The 16,225-nt window shown below is 39.2% G+C and overlaps 1 protein-coding gene across 1 annotated transcript in view; it reads right to left on the reverse strand.

Annotated features, from left to right (window-relative positions):
- Positions 1 to 596: 596 nt before the first annotated feature.
- LOC147112561 (dihydropyrimidinase-related protein 5-like) overlaps positions 597 to 16,225 on the reverse strand; it is an 82,365-nt gene continuing 66,736 nt past the window's right edge. The window contains exons 11-12 of the mRNA XM_085996908.1: positions 12,507 to 12,669; positions 597 to 11,728 (exon numbers count right to left, since the gene is read on the reverse strand). Of these exons, the coding sequence (XP_085853034.1) occupies positions 11,643 to 11,728; positions 12,507 to 12,669 (249 nt within the window). The 3' untranslated portion in view covers positions 597 to 11,642. The remainder of the gene's footprint in view (positions 11,729 to 12,506; positions 12,670 to 16,225) is intronic.

A 16,225-nucleotide genomic window follows, 5' to 3' on the forward strand; every position in this document is an offset into this window, starting at 1 on the left:
CCAAGGATAGATCCTTGGGGGACACCAGAGGTAACGATGCGGGAGTGGGAAGAGAAGCCATTTCAGGTGATTCTCTGGCTACGATTAGATAGATAAGAATCGAACCAGGCGAGTGCAATGAGAAGGAACCATATACAATGTCAGCTAGCATGGGTGTCTGGAAGGGAAATTGCATGGCCAGTGGCTTACTGGGAATGGTGTAAAAGGGTCCTATGGACAAGATGAGGTTTGTTGTGGTCGAGAGAACTGGTGAAGAATGGCTAAGTCAGTTCCGCACAAGTCTGTGCCCCTTGGACTTGAAGGAGGGGGGGGGGGGGGGGGAAGGAGTGGGGGGGGGGGGGGGAGTGGGAAACCAAATCTTTTGCAGAAATTTCGGTTTGGTGCCGTTAGCTTTATTACTAGAACACCAAAACGCATTTGATGGGTGTTTTAAACTTTACACTTTCAAAGCTTGTACTGTGCTATAAGAATGCCAATTGATACAGATTGATGTGAAACACTCCTTATTTTAAACGCTAGCAACATGTTAAAACATCTTTTATTCTAAGTGCACTGGTAATGTCATGTTTCCCTTGGAAATAAATTGTTCTACAGTATGAAGAAATCTCACACAAATTTAATTTGTAAACAAACCATGCACTCCAAAACAGGTTTAATGCTGTTTTGCATAAATTATCACAAATTTTATATATATATATACACATACACACAAACACAATGAAATAGCCATAAAATAGCTTGCTCATCACAGCAAAAATAATAAAATTGAGTGATTTACTTTTTCCAAATCAAAACTGTTTTCCAACACTGACAGCAATCTATTTGCTTTCTAAGCAAACTAGAGTATCAAAGGTATATTTCTCCACATCACACTACAAAAAAAAGCAACTTTTTTCCAAAATCTACACATCTCATTTGCCATCATTGAAATAATCCTACAGTTGAAGTACAGCTCTTCATATTTTCTTCAATAAGAACCATGGAAATAGCAGTTCACTAAAACAATACATGCTTCAAATAATCTGGCTCTTAAAATCCAACATGGCTAAATATAGCTGTAGATGTGGGAGATATCTAGCATTGATCGATGCATTGGGAATGGAGCGTTTGAAGCACAGCAGAAACGCAGAGGTTCAGTTTAAGGGACAACTGGAAAATGTAAAAAACAGGTTCTATTGAAATATCTAGAGTAGCATTACATGATGTAAAGTGTTTGCTTAAAATTGTTTGGCTTGCTCTGGCATTTTGTTGTCACTGTAAAAGAAAATCCTCAAAGGTTCAAACAGATTAAAATAAGCAAGCCTGGGCTACTAATCAATATGAATTAAAAAATTATACATATTTAGCCAATTTTACTGTCAAATGCAATGTACAGAATAAAACCAAATAATCCTATCAAGCCTCAAACAATTCTGCAGTAACTTCATTATAACCACTGTCACTAGAATACAACAGCTGTTTGTATTCGTCACTGTTTTCATCAAGATTTCTTATGGAAACTGAAAAAGAACTACAGTACATTCTATCTCCACTTGTTTTAGTTCATGCAGACTACATTCTTACGTCAATTTCAGTGTTCATCACATGTACAGAGATCATTTCAGTAGTAGAATGAACTACTTGAGACAACTTAACTTTAGAGCTACAATTCAGTTTTACTAATACATACAGAATACATACTATAGACCTGTTTCAATTTAAAAAGTGCAGACTTTCATCTAATTTGCCATTTTTTTGGATGCCAAAACCTCCCATTTAGTGTAATTAGATTTAAACAAGGAGGCATTCTGCAAATTGGACCATTTATCTTTCATGGACTTAGTGTGTAAAATGAGAATACCTACAAAAAACAATTCTTCCACTTTCAAATGTTTATGCTAGAAACTTGTTTCTTTAAAATGAGAAGCTTAAGGGCCAAATGCAGTTAAAAAATTAAGGTATCCTGAAAGTGTTATTTTACCATAGGACTGATGTGAAATTGAATAAAATGAGAAAAATAAACATTTGAAAGTTTTAAAAAAATGTTGGTTTGGTGTCATTATCAGCTCTGCTTAATACAAGTGCAATAGAACTGGAAGCCCATTATCCAAGTAGCATCATGTCTGGCCTATATCAGCCTTCATTTAGAAAGTTCTAAACAATTATTTAGAGGAAAGGGAAAAAAGACTCCATTCACAAATAAGCTTTAAAGAGCGGACTAAATAAAGAGGACAGGTGTCTTCCAACAAGTATAAAGGTACAAGTGGTCGGCAGTGTGGGTATGCATGCTCATGTATGCATGTGAAGGCTCAGGAAAGAGGAAGGTATTTGAATGCTTCACCACAGTGAAGAATCTGCCTGAATCTTGCTTTTAGGCCCCTCTTCCTATTTCATGACTACTTTTTTCCATTACAAGTATTAATTCCATTAGCACAGGTAAAAGTTTTCTAACAGACCAACTCAATTATATTGCCTTAACAGGAATCATATATGGACCTTAGATAGAAGCCCTGTGTTACAACAGTTGACTTGAAACAAGGCTGCTTAAAAAAATCATCCAATAAATTATTCTAACAATGGCTCCGAAAGTGGTCATGCACTGCAGACTAAATTATGTATGTCAGTAACTGTTAGCGAAATGTTTAAGTTGAAATACTCAAAACTGTATAGTTCAATGCAAACTGGCAAGCTGTAGTTGAATGCAGTATTTGTATAAGGATGAAAAACTATTTGAGAGACTTGAGATACTGAGACTATTTTCATTGGAGCAGAGCAGGCTAAGAGTAGATTTGACAGAGATTTTGATAGGGTGAATAAGGAAAGACTATTTCCATTGGTTGGGCAGTCAGTAATGAGGGTTCATCAATTTAAAATCATCTCTGAGTAAGCAAAGAGGTTAAAGAGAAATGTCTTTATGCAGATGGATTTGGAGCATGAAATGCTTTGCTGCAGGAAGTGGCGGAGGCAGAGGCCATTGCATATTTTGAGAAGAGCAGATACAGATTTGAATCATAGGAAAATACAAAACTATGGGTAGAGAGCAAAGTAATGGGATTAGTTTTAGATTATTTTAGTGAAGAGCAGGAACAGACATGGTGAGTCAAATGGCCTCCTTCCATGCTGTAAACGTATGTTTCTATGGTTCCATGATTTTCAGACCTCTCCTAAAGAGAGAGGTTGTATACAACAAAGTCAACAAGTGAACACAATTTCTAATCTTCCAGGCTGTAAGTTGTAGTGCATCATAAAGCTGGCATGGGCTAAAATGGATTCCTCTTACCCATACCCGTACCACAATATCCAAGTTTAGAAGTTGTGAATTTGACCAGATGAAAATTAATTTAGAAAACAGCTGAGTTTGTTGTAGTGTAAAACAGAGGGCATGTAACAGTGTTGGGTTATTCCTGCTGGGAAGCATGCACTTCACGGAATGTACTATAATGGGGATATGAAAGGTATCAGACAGGAATTTACAAAAACATAATTAATTTCAAATGTAACTCTGTTTTAGAGCCATTATATAGATCTGACCATTCACAATTTTCTAATATTTACACAACATTGCCTTCTTTATCATCAGCAATGCCTCCCTTGTCTCCATTAGCTTACAGTTGGTGTGGGGAGGGGTTGAAGGGACGAAGGAAAACTCAAGGTGCTTTTCATAGCTATGTCAATCTGCTGTTGCTACTAATGTTGCAATTTATTGAAAATAGACATTTGGTGTAACATTCTTGCACTATTTGCAAGTTAAGTCCAATAAGTAGGTGCCATGTAAATTTTCCAAATGAGACATATTGGTAAAGATCTGTGAAGAATTTGAAAGGAACCAATAGAAAAACATCTAGAGTAATTTTCCCTTCTTGGATGGGGGGAGTTTATAGCAAGAGAATCATGAGATTACAACAGAAATGGGAAAACTTGAATTTTGTAAGAATGTATCTAAATTATATTCCTGCAGCTCAAAACCATTTTGTTTCCATCCCAACACAGCACTTGTGGTTCAAATATGAAATAATAATTTTCCCCAAAGTGGAAAATCATGTTCAACATCATAGGTGAACTGGAAGAACCCATGACAGTTGTCCAGGCAATTTCATTGCAAAAGTATAACTGCAAGCCCTAATGTAAATAATGCCAAAGTTTTATTCGTGCAATTAAAAAAAAAAATTAACCCAACAAAGTATATTACTCCAAAACTTACCCTCCCCTTTTTTTCTTGGTGCATTTAACTGTTCCAACCAAGAGACCAATCTTTTGACAAGCCTCCATCAATGCTGCTGGAACGTGGAGGCGAGGAACCCCATAATGTCTCTGTAACCCCATAATGTCTCTTTTTCCCTTACTTGTCCTATGCTCAGCACCTAGATTTTGAGAAAATTTGAATTTTAAAGAAGCTATTTTGGTTATATTGTAGTTCTCTCCTTATGGTGTCCCTTTGTTTCCATGTTGACAGAGCATTTATGGCTTCTTTCAAATTTGCTAACTGTATTGGAATTAGATGAACACATTTTTGAAAGAAACTTTTTAATCTCTTAGGGTGCAAGGTCATCCACTTTGGATCAGAGAAAGAAAATATTTTCTTAATGGGGAGTGACTAGCAGCTATGGAGGAGCAAAAGGATTTAGGTGTCCAAATTACTAAAAGCTAGTGCACAGGTACAAAAAGTAATCAGAAAGGTTATTGAAATGTTGGTCTTTATCTCAAGGGGGTTAGAATACAAAAGTGAGGAAGTGTTGCTTTAGTTGTACAGAGCTTCAGTAGATATATTGGCCTTGGAGAGGGTGCAGCACTAGTTTACCAGAATTATAACAGAGCTTAAAGAGTTAAATTATGAGGACATGTTGCATAAACTTGGGTTGTATTCCTTGAGTTGAGAGGTGAACTAATCGAGGTCTTTAAAATGAGAGATTTGATAAGGTAGATACAAAAGGGGGAAAATTCAGTTGGTTGCACCACCCGTTAGCGCCTTAAGAGGGCGCAAACCAACTAGCACCCGGGCGCGGCACTGCCCACGCCTCCCGCAAAATTCAGCGGGAGGTTAGTGGTGGCGCTAACCGTTCGCGCTGCGCCGCTGGCGATGACATCATCGGTGTGCGCAGCGCCCCACTCACGCCCCGGCCGCAATCTTCGGGAGCGCCTCCTGATTTACCACCGGACGCTATGTCCGACAGGGTTAGGGTGGCGTACTTGCGGCTGGGGAGGCGCAAATTAAAGGCGAATGCGGGGCGGCCAGCACCTGCCTGCGCTCCCGTCCCCCGGAACCCCCCGCCCCGCGGAGTGCCGGCTGCGCTCCAAGAGCCCGGCACTTCTCTTGGGTGCCGGCTCTTTTGCCTGCACTCCCGATCCCCAGGGGCCCAGCTGGGCCCCAGATCGCGCTGCACAAGGCCCCTCCCCTTTAAGGAGGGGAGGAAGGCCTGCAATACCGCAGCGCGACGTGCCGCAGCGTGTGGTGCTGCGGCACGTAGCGCCACGATATTCACTCGCAGCGCCCCAGCAGGGAGGCGGGGTGCCTCCAGTAGCACCCCGCTTCCCTTTGGGGTGCAACTGTCCAATTTCCGGCGCGGGGCGCCAATTTTTCCGGGGCGCTAAGTTAGCGCCCCAAATGGGGCTATACTGAGTTTCTCCCCCAAAGAAACTATACCTCTGGTGCGGAAAACCAGAACAAGGGGGCATAATGTTAAAATTAGAGGTGGACCATTTAGGAGTGAAATCAGGAGGCACTTTTTCACATAAAGGGTAGTAGAAATCTGGAATGCTCTGCCCAAACCAGCTGTGAATGCTGGGTCAATGAACATTTTGAAGACTGAGATCGATAGATTTTTGTTTGGTAAGGGTATCGAGGGATATGGAGCACAGGCAGGTAAATGCAGTTGAGGTCCAGATCAGCCATGGTGGAACAGGCTTGAGTGGCTAAATGGTCTACCCCTAGATTCCTACTAAAGGTCAAATGTGTTGCAAAATGGAAGAATTTCTCACTTTATATTCAGTAACAGTAATGACTAGACTACATTGCAAGTTTCATATTAGGCAGCCTTAAAAATTACTGGTTTATTGGCACTTAAGTCTAACTTAATTTTCTTTGTTTATTCTTAAGGTCATTACTGATTGCACAATGAATGAGAAAGAAAAACAGCATCAAGACACGGGGTGACAACACCTAGCTATTAAGAAGTGGGTAAATACAGCACCACATTATTAGCCTAAAACAGTTGTAAAACAGCTCTGGACGTCAGAAAAGTTAGAGTTTTGCTACCATATTCTAAAAAATAAAACATTCCATTTGTGTGGAAAATCCAGCATGGTGGCAAAGAATGATTCAAATGCAAACAAAAGAAAAGCAGGTAATGCCCAAGCTGCCAATACATCAATGCCATATAAACAGCCCTTAATTATTTAATCTGAAAAATCAAAATCAACATTTTATAAGGGTAGAGATTAAATGCTTTATTTTTTAAAAATGCAGTGTGTGTTTAATTTTTCATGCACATAAGTAATACAGCCTTTTCTATTCTGACTAATGCACCTGGAACCCCTTTCTCTCTTCAGCAGAAATTCAAGGGGTAACGAATACCTGTAGGTAATACTAATTTAAAAGGCTGTGCACTTGCAGTGAGATATATGACCATATTAGACAAATGCTACATTTACACAAATTACCAGTCTCAGGCTAATAGCTGCATTGTGGGTTCCAGCAAAAAGTGCCTGGCTGGAACTCCAATTCTTCTGCCCAGGAAAAGCTCTCTGCCTCTGGTTACAAGCATGTGTAGAGATCCTTACCTGGGACTTGCATTTTAAATACTTAGAAAGAGAGCAGTAGCAATGTCTATATTCTCTGAACATGCATATTATTTGTAGACAGGTTTAAAAAGTGTACAAATGGCCTGAGGGACCCATGGGTACTCTTTTAAAACCATGTAGACTGTAGCCTGCAGGGAGTCTCCTACAATTTCTCTGGAATCAGGTTGGGCTCCAACTCCAGATTTACATTACAATTTCAGCATCAGGAAAACTCTTCATACTGACACTGAAGTTGTATTGCAAATGCATTTTAAGTCAACAGTAAAGCCTGCTGTCCTATATAACAAATTTAGTGGCCATTTGCACCGATTCTTAAGGCTGCTGTTTCAATCTAGACGATAAATACCGAACCTTGATGCCCTAAACCAAAACAACCACAGTGGTAAAGTGAACCAGTGACCCTGATAATTTTAAGGCTTGTTGAAACCCTAAGAAGGTTCCATTAAATTCTATTGCTTTTTTGCCATTTTTAATCAGTGACCACATTAGCAGATGGACTTTTTATTTGGATGCAGGTCCTATTTATTGAATTAGAAAGCTGTTCATTCAGAAAAGCAAAGACACACATACACAAAAGCAAAACTATATGCTTCCAACATGTTGCTGCCTAGTTACAATTCACATAAAAATCTGCAGCTACTTTCATGTTCTAATTTTCTTCAGTGTACAGCAAAACTTGTAGCGTTGAGAATAGTCATTCTCTACACTGTCCAATCTTAGCACCAATTCCAAGGAATTTCACAAAAATTAAACTGGGTCAAACCAGATCAATTGAAACATGTCTGGTGTTTACAATCAACTAAAAGTAGTGTGGCAGAACATGGTTATCTTAAAACACATAAATCAAGCATATATTAAATAAAATCTGGGATCAAATATGAACATTTGAATATTTTTCTTGTTACTTTGTTAAAAAATTCAAGACTGAGTTTTCTCTTCAGTTCCAATTAATGAATCATTTGCTAAAAATTTCTAGTGTTAAACACTGAAGTAAAGTTTAAGAAATACTGAACTGAAAGTTGGATAAGTACCTGGAGAAACGTTTGATATCAGGGTATGACGGATATCGTGCCATATGAACGTTTCAAGACACTGAGACTGGCCAAGTAGACCTTAATGGTCTTTTCTGGTCCTGTACATTTCCATGAACAATTCAAAGTATTATCAAGATAAAATATGAATTTTGTACTTTTGGTGCTTGTAATTTTTTTTTGCGTATTCAATTGAGTGGAAAATACCACTGGCCTAGTTCAAGCTTGAACTAAAGTAAACACATTACACTGTTTCTCTGCTCTTCTCCCATGACATACATCAATTGGTAGTCAGCAGCAGACTATAGTGAGGCTTGTATGAAACTACTTCCCCTTCCTTACAGTGGGCACAACATAAACCTGCAAGCTATGTGCACTATCAACATATACTAGCAGTATGCTAAGGCTATGACCATCAGCACATGACTATGGCTATGACTAATGCATTTCAATGGTACAATTAAAATATTTCAATGATTAAGCAGCCTCACTTTAAGATCAAATTATTCTTTGTAAAGGTCTAATAACATAATGGTAAATTTCATCAATGTTGGCGAGATGTTAGGGTAATTATCAGTGCCCATTACAGAGAACACATACACTCACAGGCCTTACTACAAGTGTCTAACACAATGCCACAATATACTAAGACAATATTAGCTAACAAACTTGATCCTAGACACTGAAGCCTAATGCATTCATAAATTACACAAGAACTCGCGTCACAATTGTTACATTTGTCATGTTTCTGATCAAACTACTCTAGAGGACAGATCAGAAGTTTTATAGGATCCTTCTTAGGTTTTGGAAAAAATATTATATTGCTAAAGGAAAAAATAAATAACATGGGATTTCAGTAAAGGAGATAAATCCCAAGAAAAATCAATCTAGGGTTAGAGCATATTGTTTTTGATGAAATCATAAACGTGTACTTGAGAGAATAAAGATCCTAAATTTGGTGAAAATTACAATCAACTTTCCAACCGAAAACTCTAGCAGCACACAATATTGGAAATTCTTTGAACAGTCATCCATTTGTCACAATCCTGACAGAGGTCATGGGAAAAGCCATCAATTAAAAATGAACTTCACATATTACAATGCTTGATTTTTTTTAAATGTAGATTTTTTTTTAAAATTTCCAGCCTAGTAGCTGCTTCCAGCAATACACACCTGCATTCAAAAATCAATTCAAAACAGGCTTTTCTGCACAAATAATAAATTAGTTATTTTTTAAAATTATAGCTTGATTTCAATTTTTTTTTATTAATGTGAAAGATATCATGATTGAGATTTGTTTGGCAGTCTGGTTACATCACACCCTCGAAAGATGAAAACATTCTAAACTAGTAGATATATTTAAGACACAAGGGGAAAAAGTTGGTACTATTGATCCCTGGTCTGCTTTTAATAGAAAAATCTTTTATATTATACAAAAGTAATAGTTAACCAGTGTGAATTCGAAACATTGTAGTAGGCACTGCATGCTCGAAGAATGCCGGGGTACAAATGCATAGATACTGGTGAAGCAATGCGATTCCTTTATAATATTGACAGCTATCAATCAGGGAAACTGAAAACCAGACATGTGATATATTGCCATTTCTAGTCATCTTGTGGCTCAACTGCAAACTGGTGAAATAGCCAATAGGGCAGTTGAGTGAATGTCAGGCGAGACTGCAATTTAAATAAAGTTAATATGGAAACAATCTGAGCATAACGTCACTCAAAGCTAAATACAGAAAAGTGCCTGAAGCACTTAAGTACATATAAATCAGATTTTCAAATATTTATATTTTAGATGAGTTCAAACTTAGAATACTGCTTATTATTACCACTTGTTCAATACTTACTTTTATTTATTTATTTATTTTAATCGATTTAACTCAGCTGCACACAATCTTGAAAATAATCGGGGAGACAAGCGGGGGGGGAGAGAAAGAATGGCAAGATAAAAACAATACTTTTTAATGCTATAAATGCTTAGTAACTGCAACTTCTTGTTTTATTATGTGGTGCTACTGTTGTCAAAGATAAAAGTGTATTTTTAAACAAATTTAAGTAACACCTTAAAATACATTAATCTAATTAATTTGTGTACTTTAGGAAGGCTGCACTTTTCATAGTTTGGACCAACATTAAATTCAAGTGAAATAAGTTTATCTATACAGTTTAGTCATAATACAATAACTGTTTAAAATTATCTTTGGGATATCTATAGTTCCATGAGGGGGTACCATTTTTTAGAAATTAATTTTTTTAGGGAAAAATATTTCACTAATTTCACATTTCTTGAAATTTCCAATGATCAAATTAAGATAATTTTTAGACAGCCAAATATCATGACACATTTGCAAAAAGACACTACATACATATTAAAGGAGTTATATAATCTTGTATGTTGCAGGAGTTTTGAAATGATTAGAGAAGCCAATGGTGTTATCACTGTATATGCATGATGATGTTTCCTATCACATCAGCACATGCACACTAACTGCATCTCAGGAAGATCAAAGACCAACACCCATTGCAATTACTTCTCAAGAATTTGTATACTACAAAATATCACAATGAACTTGGAGGCCCCGCACAGATGTATTTGGGGACTTTGGTTACATAAAATTTTACTGCACAGAAACAGGCTATTAGGCCCAACAGGTCTATGCTGGTGTTTATGCTCCACATCTCACCCTATCAACATATCCTTCTATTCCTTTCTCACTTAAGTAGCTTTCCCTTAAATGCCTCAACCATTCAATGTGGTAGCAAATTCCACATTCTCACCACTCTGAGTAAAGAAGTTTCTCTTCCTTATTGGATTTATTAGTGACACAAATGAGTTTCTGGGAGGACTGGTTGCTGGCTGACATACATCAGTTTTCTATAAAAGTGCAAGAAACATAGCTCCTTTAACTTTACACAGTAAAATGCAAAAAACTTCAAAGGACAAAAGGAAACTGCTAAATAATCATATCCTAAATTGCTCAAAAGACCATTATATATTTCAGCAGAGGACTCACACCAAGGTTTGGTAACTTATCCAAAATAAACTAAGTGGTGACAACCACATAACTTAAGTGGCATGCATTTATGAAATAAACAATTTGCAACTTACTGAAAGATTTTAATTGGGTTTTGCTCCAATTTTTCACAGCCTTTCCAGTGCTGATTTAGCGATCTTGCACAGTGAAACTGCCCAAAGTCAGCACAAAAGTTAAAAGTAATAGGACACACCAGCAATTATCAGTTTACAAAAAAAAGACAATTTTGTCCTGACAGCAGCATAAACCACTGGTATATAAACCACCAGAGTGCATTAACTTAAATCATTGTACAACTTGTGTGCAAGCATTAGAAATTAATAAGTATTTGATCTTTTAAAAAACTTATAAACATTGCCTTTTAAAGTTATAAGTGTTCATATATCTTTTTTGAGGTGAACAGTTAAGAAATATTTTGGGGTGTATGAAGTCAACTTGCATCATGCACAGACTACAATACATTTCACTCACTTGTGTACAATTTATTGTGGCAGAATTATGGAGATTCTGCACTTACAGCAGCAGAGCCTAACATACGATCTACAACTTGTAATATTAGTCAACTTTCAGGTATGACCAACTCCCTGTAGTATTGATGTAACATTCTCATACATCTTGCAAAAGTCTTAAAATAACCAAAAAGTTGCTGGTCTGTTCATTCATATGACATGGATATGGTGTTGCCGAGGCTGATGTAGTTAGCTCCAGTGTGTGATGGGTATAATTCATTCATATTTTGTTTTCATTTGATGGTAAAAGTCGGCAATACCGAGCGAGATACCCAACTATTCCTTTACCAGATGCCATTAGAATGGCCACCAGGTGGAGCCAGAACTCTGGATACAGGTCGCTTTGGCAGGTGATCATCAATTTGGGATCCTGCAAAGAACAGATGAATTGCAATGTATATGAAACTGCCTCCCCCAACAAACTTCGCAAGGGAAATATTAAGATTACCATTTTTTGTTTACAAAATGATAAATGTTAAAATATTATAATATACAGCTAGATAAATATTATGTAAAATCAAAAAAAATACCTATTTCCCCCATTATCCATAGAACCACACTCCACAGGAGATGGAATAGTGATAGGTCTACTGAAAGCAGGTTAAAGATGATTACTACATACTTAATGTAGGAAAATTGTGGTTATGCATAACCAACATAACCTAACTTCAGGAGTGGTCAGTATTCTGAAGTAGAAGCAAGTTATGACAGTCCAACACATTCGAAAGGTCCATAGTCAAACTAAGATCTATGGACATGCACTGATTCACATGCGTATTCAGTTGCATGAACTATTAGGCACCTTCCCAGGAATGTTGCATGAAGTAAAATAAAAGGCAAGTAACTGAGTGTGTTGTTGAAGCTGTGATAATGGGAAACTGATCATTTATTTTTGATCCCCATTTAAAAAAAGTGGGTGGTCAACCTGCTTGCTGATCTCTACCAATGCCACGCCCCACCACCAATGACACCCATTGCCACTTCCCTATGGAAATCACAGCCATTACTCCTGATTCATCACCACATTAAATTTTGACAGTCTTCAAGAACTTTAAACACACACCAACAAAAATGGCTTAATAAATGTCAGTTATCTAAAGTTAAAATGTAGAAATTTGTAAAGTCCATAAGATTCGGTCAAGTCTTACCTGATAAGCTGAAGCTGGATTCATGTAAATCCCTCACTCCACTGTGGCGTGTCGAAGTACGGGATTGGTTGTCTGGATGAGCTGGCATCTCCTTTCCTGTATTAAGCACCATTGCCACATCACCTACGTATGGGGCACGATCCACAGGCTTTGCAGTCAGACTCTAAAGACAATTACATAAAGTCTTAACATTAGGTTACATTCCCTGTAACGATCACTTAAGACCTCACTAGCCAATTAGTTTGTAATGCTTCCCTGGTCATTCCCCCAGTACGGCTTTCACCTTCATTCCCTTAAGTCCAAGGGCACAGACTTGAACATTTATGGCGGACAACTGGTTTAGGCATTTAGCGCCAGATCTGCTGGAACACAGAAAGCACTACTGGGTCCTGCTCGCTTCTGCCAAAACTGCTCACTGCATCCCAGGATCATCCTAGGATGCAAAGATAACACCCAGCTTCTCATCTCCACTACAAACCATCTTCCCTCCCTTCACCTAGCCCACCGGGTCAAACTTCCCCCAAGGTTTACCCCTGCCCGAGTCGTGAACTCGCATCTTTCTCCAGTTTTTCTTCCATCATGCCCTCTCCGAGCTCACCTTGGCCACGAGACCCACCTCCTGCTCCCTTGACGTTATTCCCAACAGACTGCTGACTACACAACTTGACAGGGTAGATGCTGAAAGGTGGTTTCCCCTGGCTGGCGAGTCTAGAACCAGAGGGCATAGTCTCAGGATAAGGGGTCGGCCATTTAAGAGTAAGATGAGGAGGAATTCCTTCACTCAGAGGGTTGTGAATCTTTGGAATTCTTTACCCCAAAGGGCTGTGGATGCTGAATCGTTGAGTATATTCAAAGCTGAAATATAGATTTTTGGACTCTAGGGGAATCAAGAAATATGGAGATTGGGCAGGAAAGTGGAGTTGAGGTTGAAGATCAGCCATGACCTTATTGAATGGTGGAGTAGGCCTCAAATCTGTGCCCATCTTTCCCACAACTCCATATTTGAATACCTTCAATCAGGTTTCTGTCCCTGCCACAGTATTGAAACCGCCCTGATCAAAGTCACAAATGACATCCTATGCCACAGACAGTGGTAAACTATCCAGTATTGGATGAGCAGAAACTTTCTCCAACTAAATATTGGGAAGATCAAAGCCATTGTCTTCGGTCCCCACCACAAACTCCGGTCGCTAGCCACCGACTCCATCCCTCTCGCTAACAACTGTCTGATGCTGAACCAGACTGTTCGCAAGCTTGGTGTCATATTTGACCCAGAGATGAGCTCCCGACCATATATCCGCTCCCTCACTAAGACGGCCTACTTCCACCTCCGTAACATCGCCCAACTCCGACCCTGGCTCAGCTCATCTGCTGCTGAAACCTTCACCCTTGCCTTTGTTACCTCTAGACTGGACGATTCCAATGCTCTCTTGGCCGGCCTCCCATCTTCCATAAACTTGAGCTCATCCAAAACTCTGCTGCCCGTATCTTCACTTGCACCAAGTCCCGTTCACCCATCACCGCTGTGCTTGCTACACTGGCTCCTGGTCCGACCATGCCTCAATTTTAAAATCCTCATCCTTATTTTCAAATCACACCATGGCTTTGCCCCTCCCTATATCTGTAACTGTTCCAGCCCTACAACCTTCTGAGCTATCCGAGCTCCTCCAATTCTGGCCTCTTGCACATCCTGATTTTAATTGCTCCACCATTGATGGCCGTGCCTTCAGCTGGCAAGGCCCTAATCTCTGGACTTCCCTTCCTAAACCTCTCCACCCTCCTTTAAGACGCATCTTAAAACCTATCGCTTTGACCAAGCTGCCCTAATATCTCCTTATGTGACTCGATGTCAAATTTTGTTTGATAACCCTCCTGTGAAGCACCTTGGGATGGTTTACGACGTTAAAGGCGCTATATAAATACAAGTTGTTGCTGTTGTGAGATCACTGCGCTTTTCCAATTCTAGCATCTTGTGCATCCCCGATTTTAATCGCTCCACCACTGGCGGCTGTGCTATCAGCTGCCTTGGCCCCAAGCTCTGAACTTCCCTCCCTAAACCTCTTCGACTCTTTCCTCCTTTAAGATGCTCCTTAAAACCTACCTCTTTGACCAAGCTTTTGGTCATCTGTCCTGCTAACTCCTTCTGTGGCTCAATGTCAACATTTTTATTGATAACACTCTTAAGCAGCGCTTTGGGATGTTTTGCTACGTTAAATGCACTATATAAATGAAAGTTGTTGATTCTATTACACGCAAAAACATTCTTTACTGGATTTGAGCAAACTTTAAAATGGACTTTACCCTCCTCATTAATTTACTGCAGCAAGATCATCTATTCTCAGATCTCTGCAGATACCATTTTATAATACACTGCAAGGATATAGACGCGCACTATCTGGAGTAGTGACCAGCCTTTGGATTCTTCCCTTACTTTTTTCCCTGTTGGAAAGTAGCCAGCTTTCTCTCTCTGCTTTGGTAGCTGCATAGCCAAGATATGAAACTGAATGTGTGGGGACAGTGGAGACAATTTAATGTCTTGACATTCCTTATAAACCCACATTCCTTGCTTAAAACATTCGTAGTACTTAGCAATCACATTTTCTCAAAAATGAGTCAAGTATTCTGCAAGTTTGTGTGTAAAGTTACAGTATTTAAATAAATAAATCTTCAAATTGATCACATTGTTCAAGCTCTAGTTTATGCTAAATGTTTTACAAAATTCTGTTAAAGTGCATCCACATTTTCCAATCAACCCACAAAAAATAATACATTTGGCATATCATATTCAGAGAAACCCATGCTGGACAAAGTGATAGAACTTGCTCGGTTTAGTTTAATTAAAATGGACTTTATCCTCCTCGTTAATTTACTGCCTAAGAGGGCAGCAAGATCATCTATTCTCAGATCTCTGCAGATACCATTTTAATTAACAGTAATTAATCTTCTGCACTCTCTCCATGTACTAATGCATTAAAGGCAACTGAGAAATGAGAGAAAGAAAATTGGAGGTAGAATCAAATGGAGGGAAGATCATGGGCACAGGGTGTGCAGGAAGGAAAATGAGTCACGAACATCAATTTTTCAGTTAAATCATCCAGCTCAATTGACAACTTTTATTATTGTGTTAAATGGCGCTGTGTCAAGGGCTGGAATTTTTACCTTTCCGACACACTGGCAGCAGGGAGCCCTGGATTGCGTGGGGAACCCAGAAAGTTTAAGCGGTGCGGTTTGCAGTGGCTTTTTAACGAAGCTACTGCATTTGCATCGGACCTCCGGGTTTCTCGACCAATTAATGGTAGTGGGCATGCATGAGTCCAATTCAGCTTAGATGTTTAAAGGAGCAATACAAAGATGACAGTTGTAGGTTGGTGGAGGTTGGAGAGAGATTGGTTTGTTTGCAGAACAAAAAATGCAGACTCAGCGTCCAAAAGTTGCCCCTCGATTTAGTGATGTCACCCTGGAACGCCTGCTGCAAGGAGTTGGTGCCCGCAGGGAGGTCTTATTCCCTGCTGATGGGAGGAAGAGGCCAGCCTCAGACACCAAAATGGCATGGCTGGAGATAGCGTCAGAAGTGTCGGGGGTTTTGGTTTGGGGTTTGTGTCTGGCCAGTCAGGCGTATCTGAGCTGCTCCAGCCCCGTGCGGTTCGAATCGCTTCCCTTCTGGTTCTGACCACCGGACTTATTACGAGCAGCGGAATAAACAAACGAGGCCAGTGGTT

Source organism: Somniosus microcephalus, chromosome 9 (assembly GCF_052327205.1).
Source record: "Somniosus microcephalus isolate GS21.2 chromosome 9, FLI_Smic_1.0, whole genome shotgun sequence".
Taxonomy (NCBI): domain Eukaryota; kingdom Metazoa; phylum Chordata; class Chondrichthyes; order Squaliformes; family Somniosidae; genus Somniosus; species Somniosus microcephalus.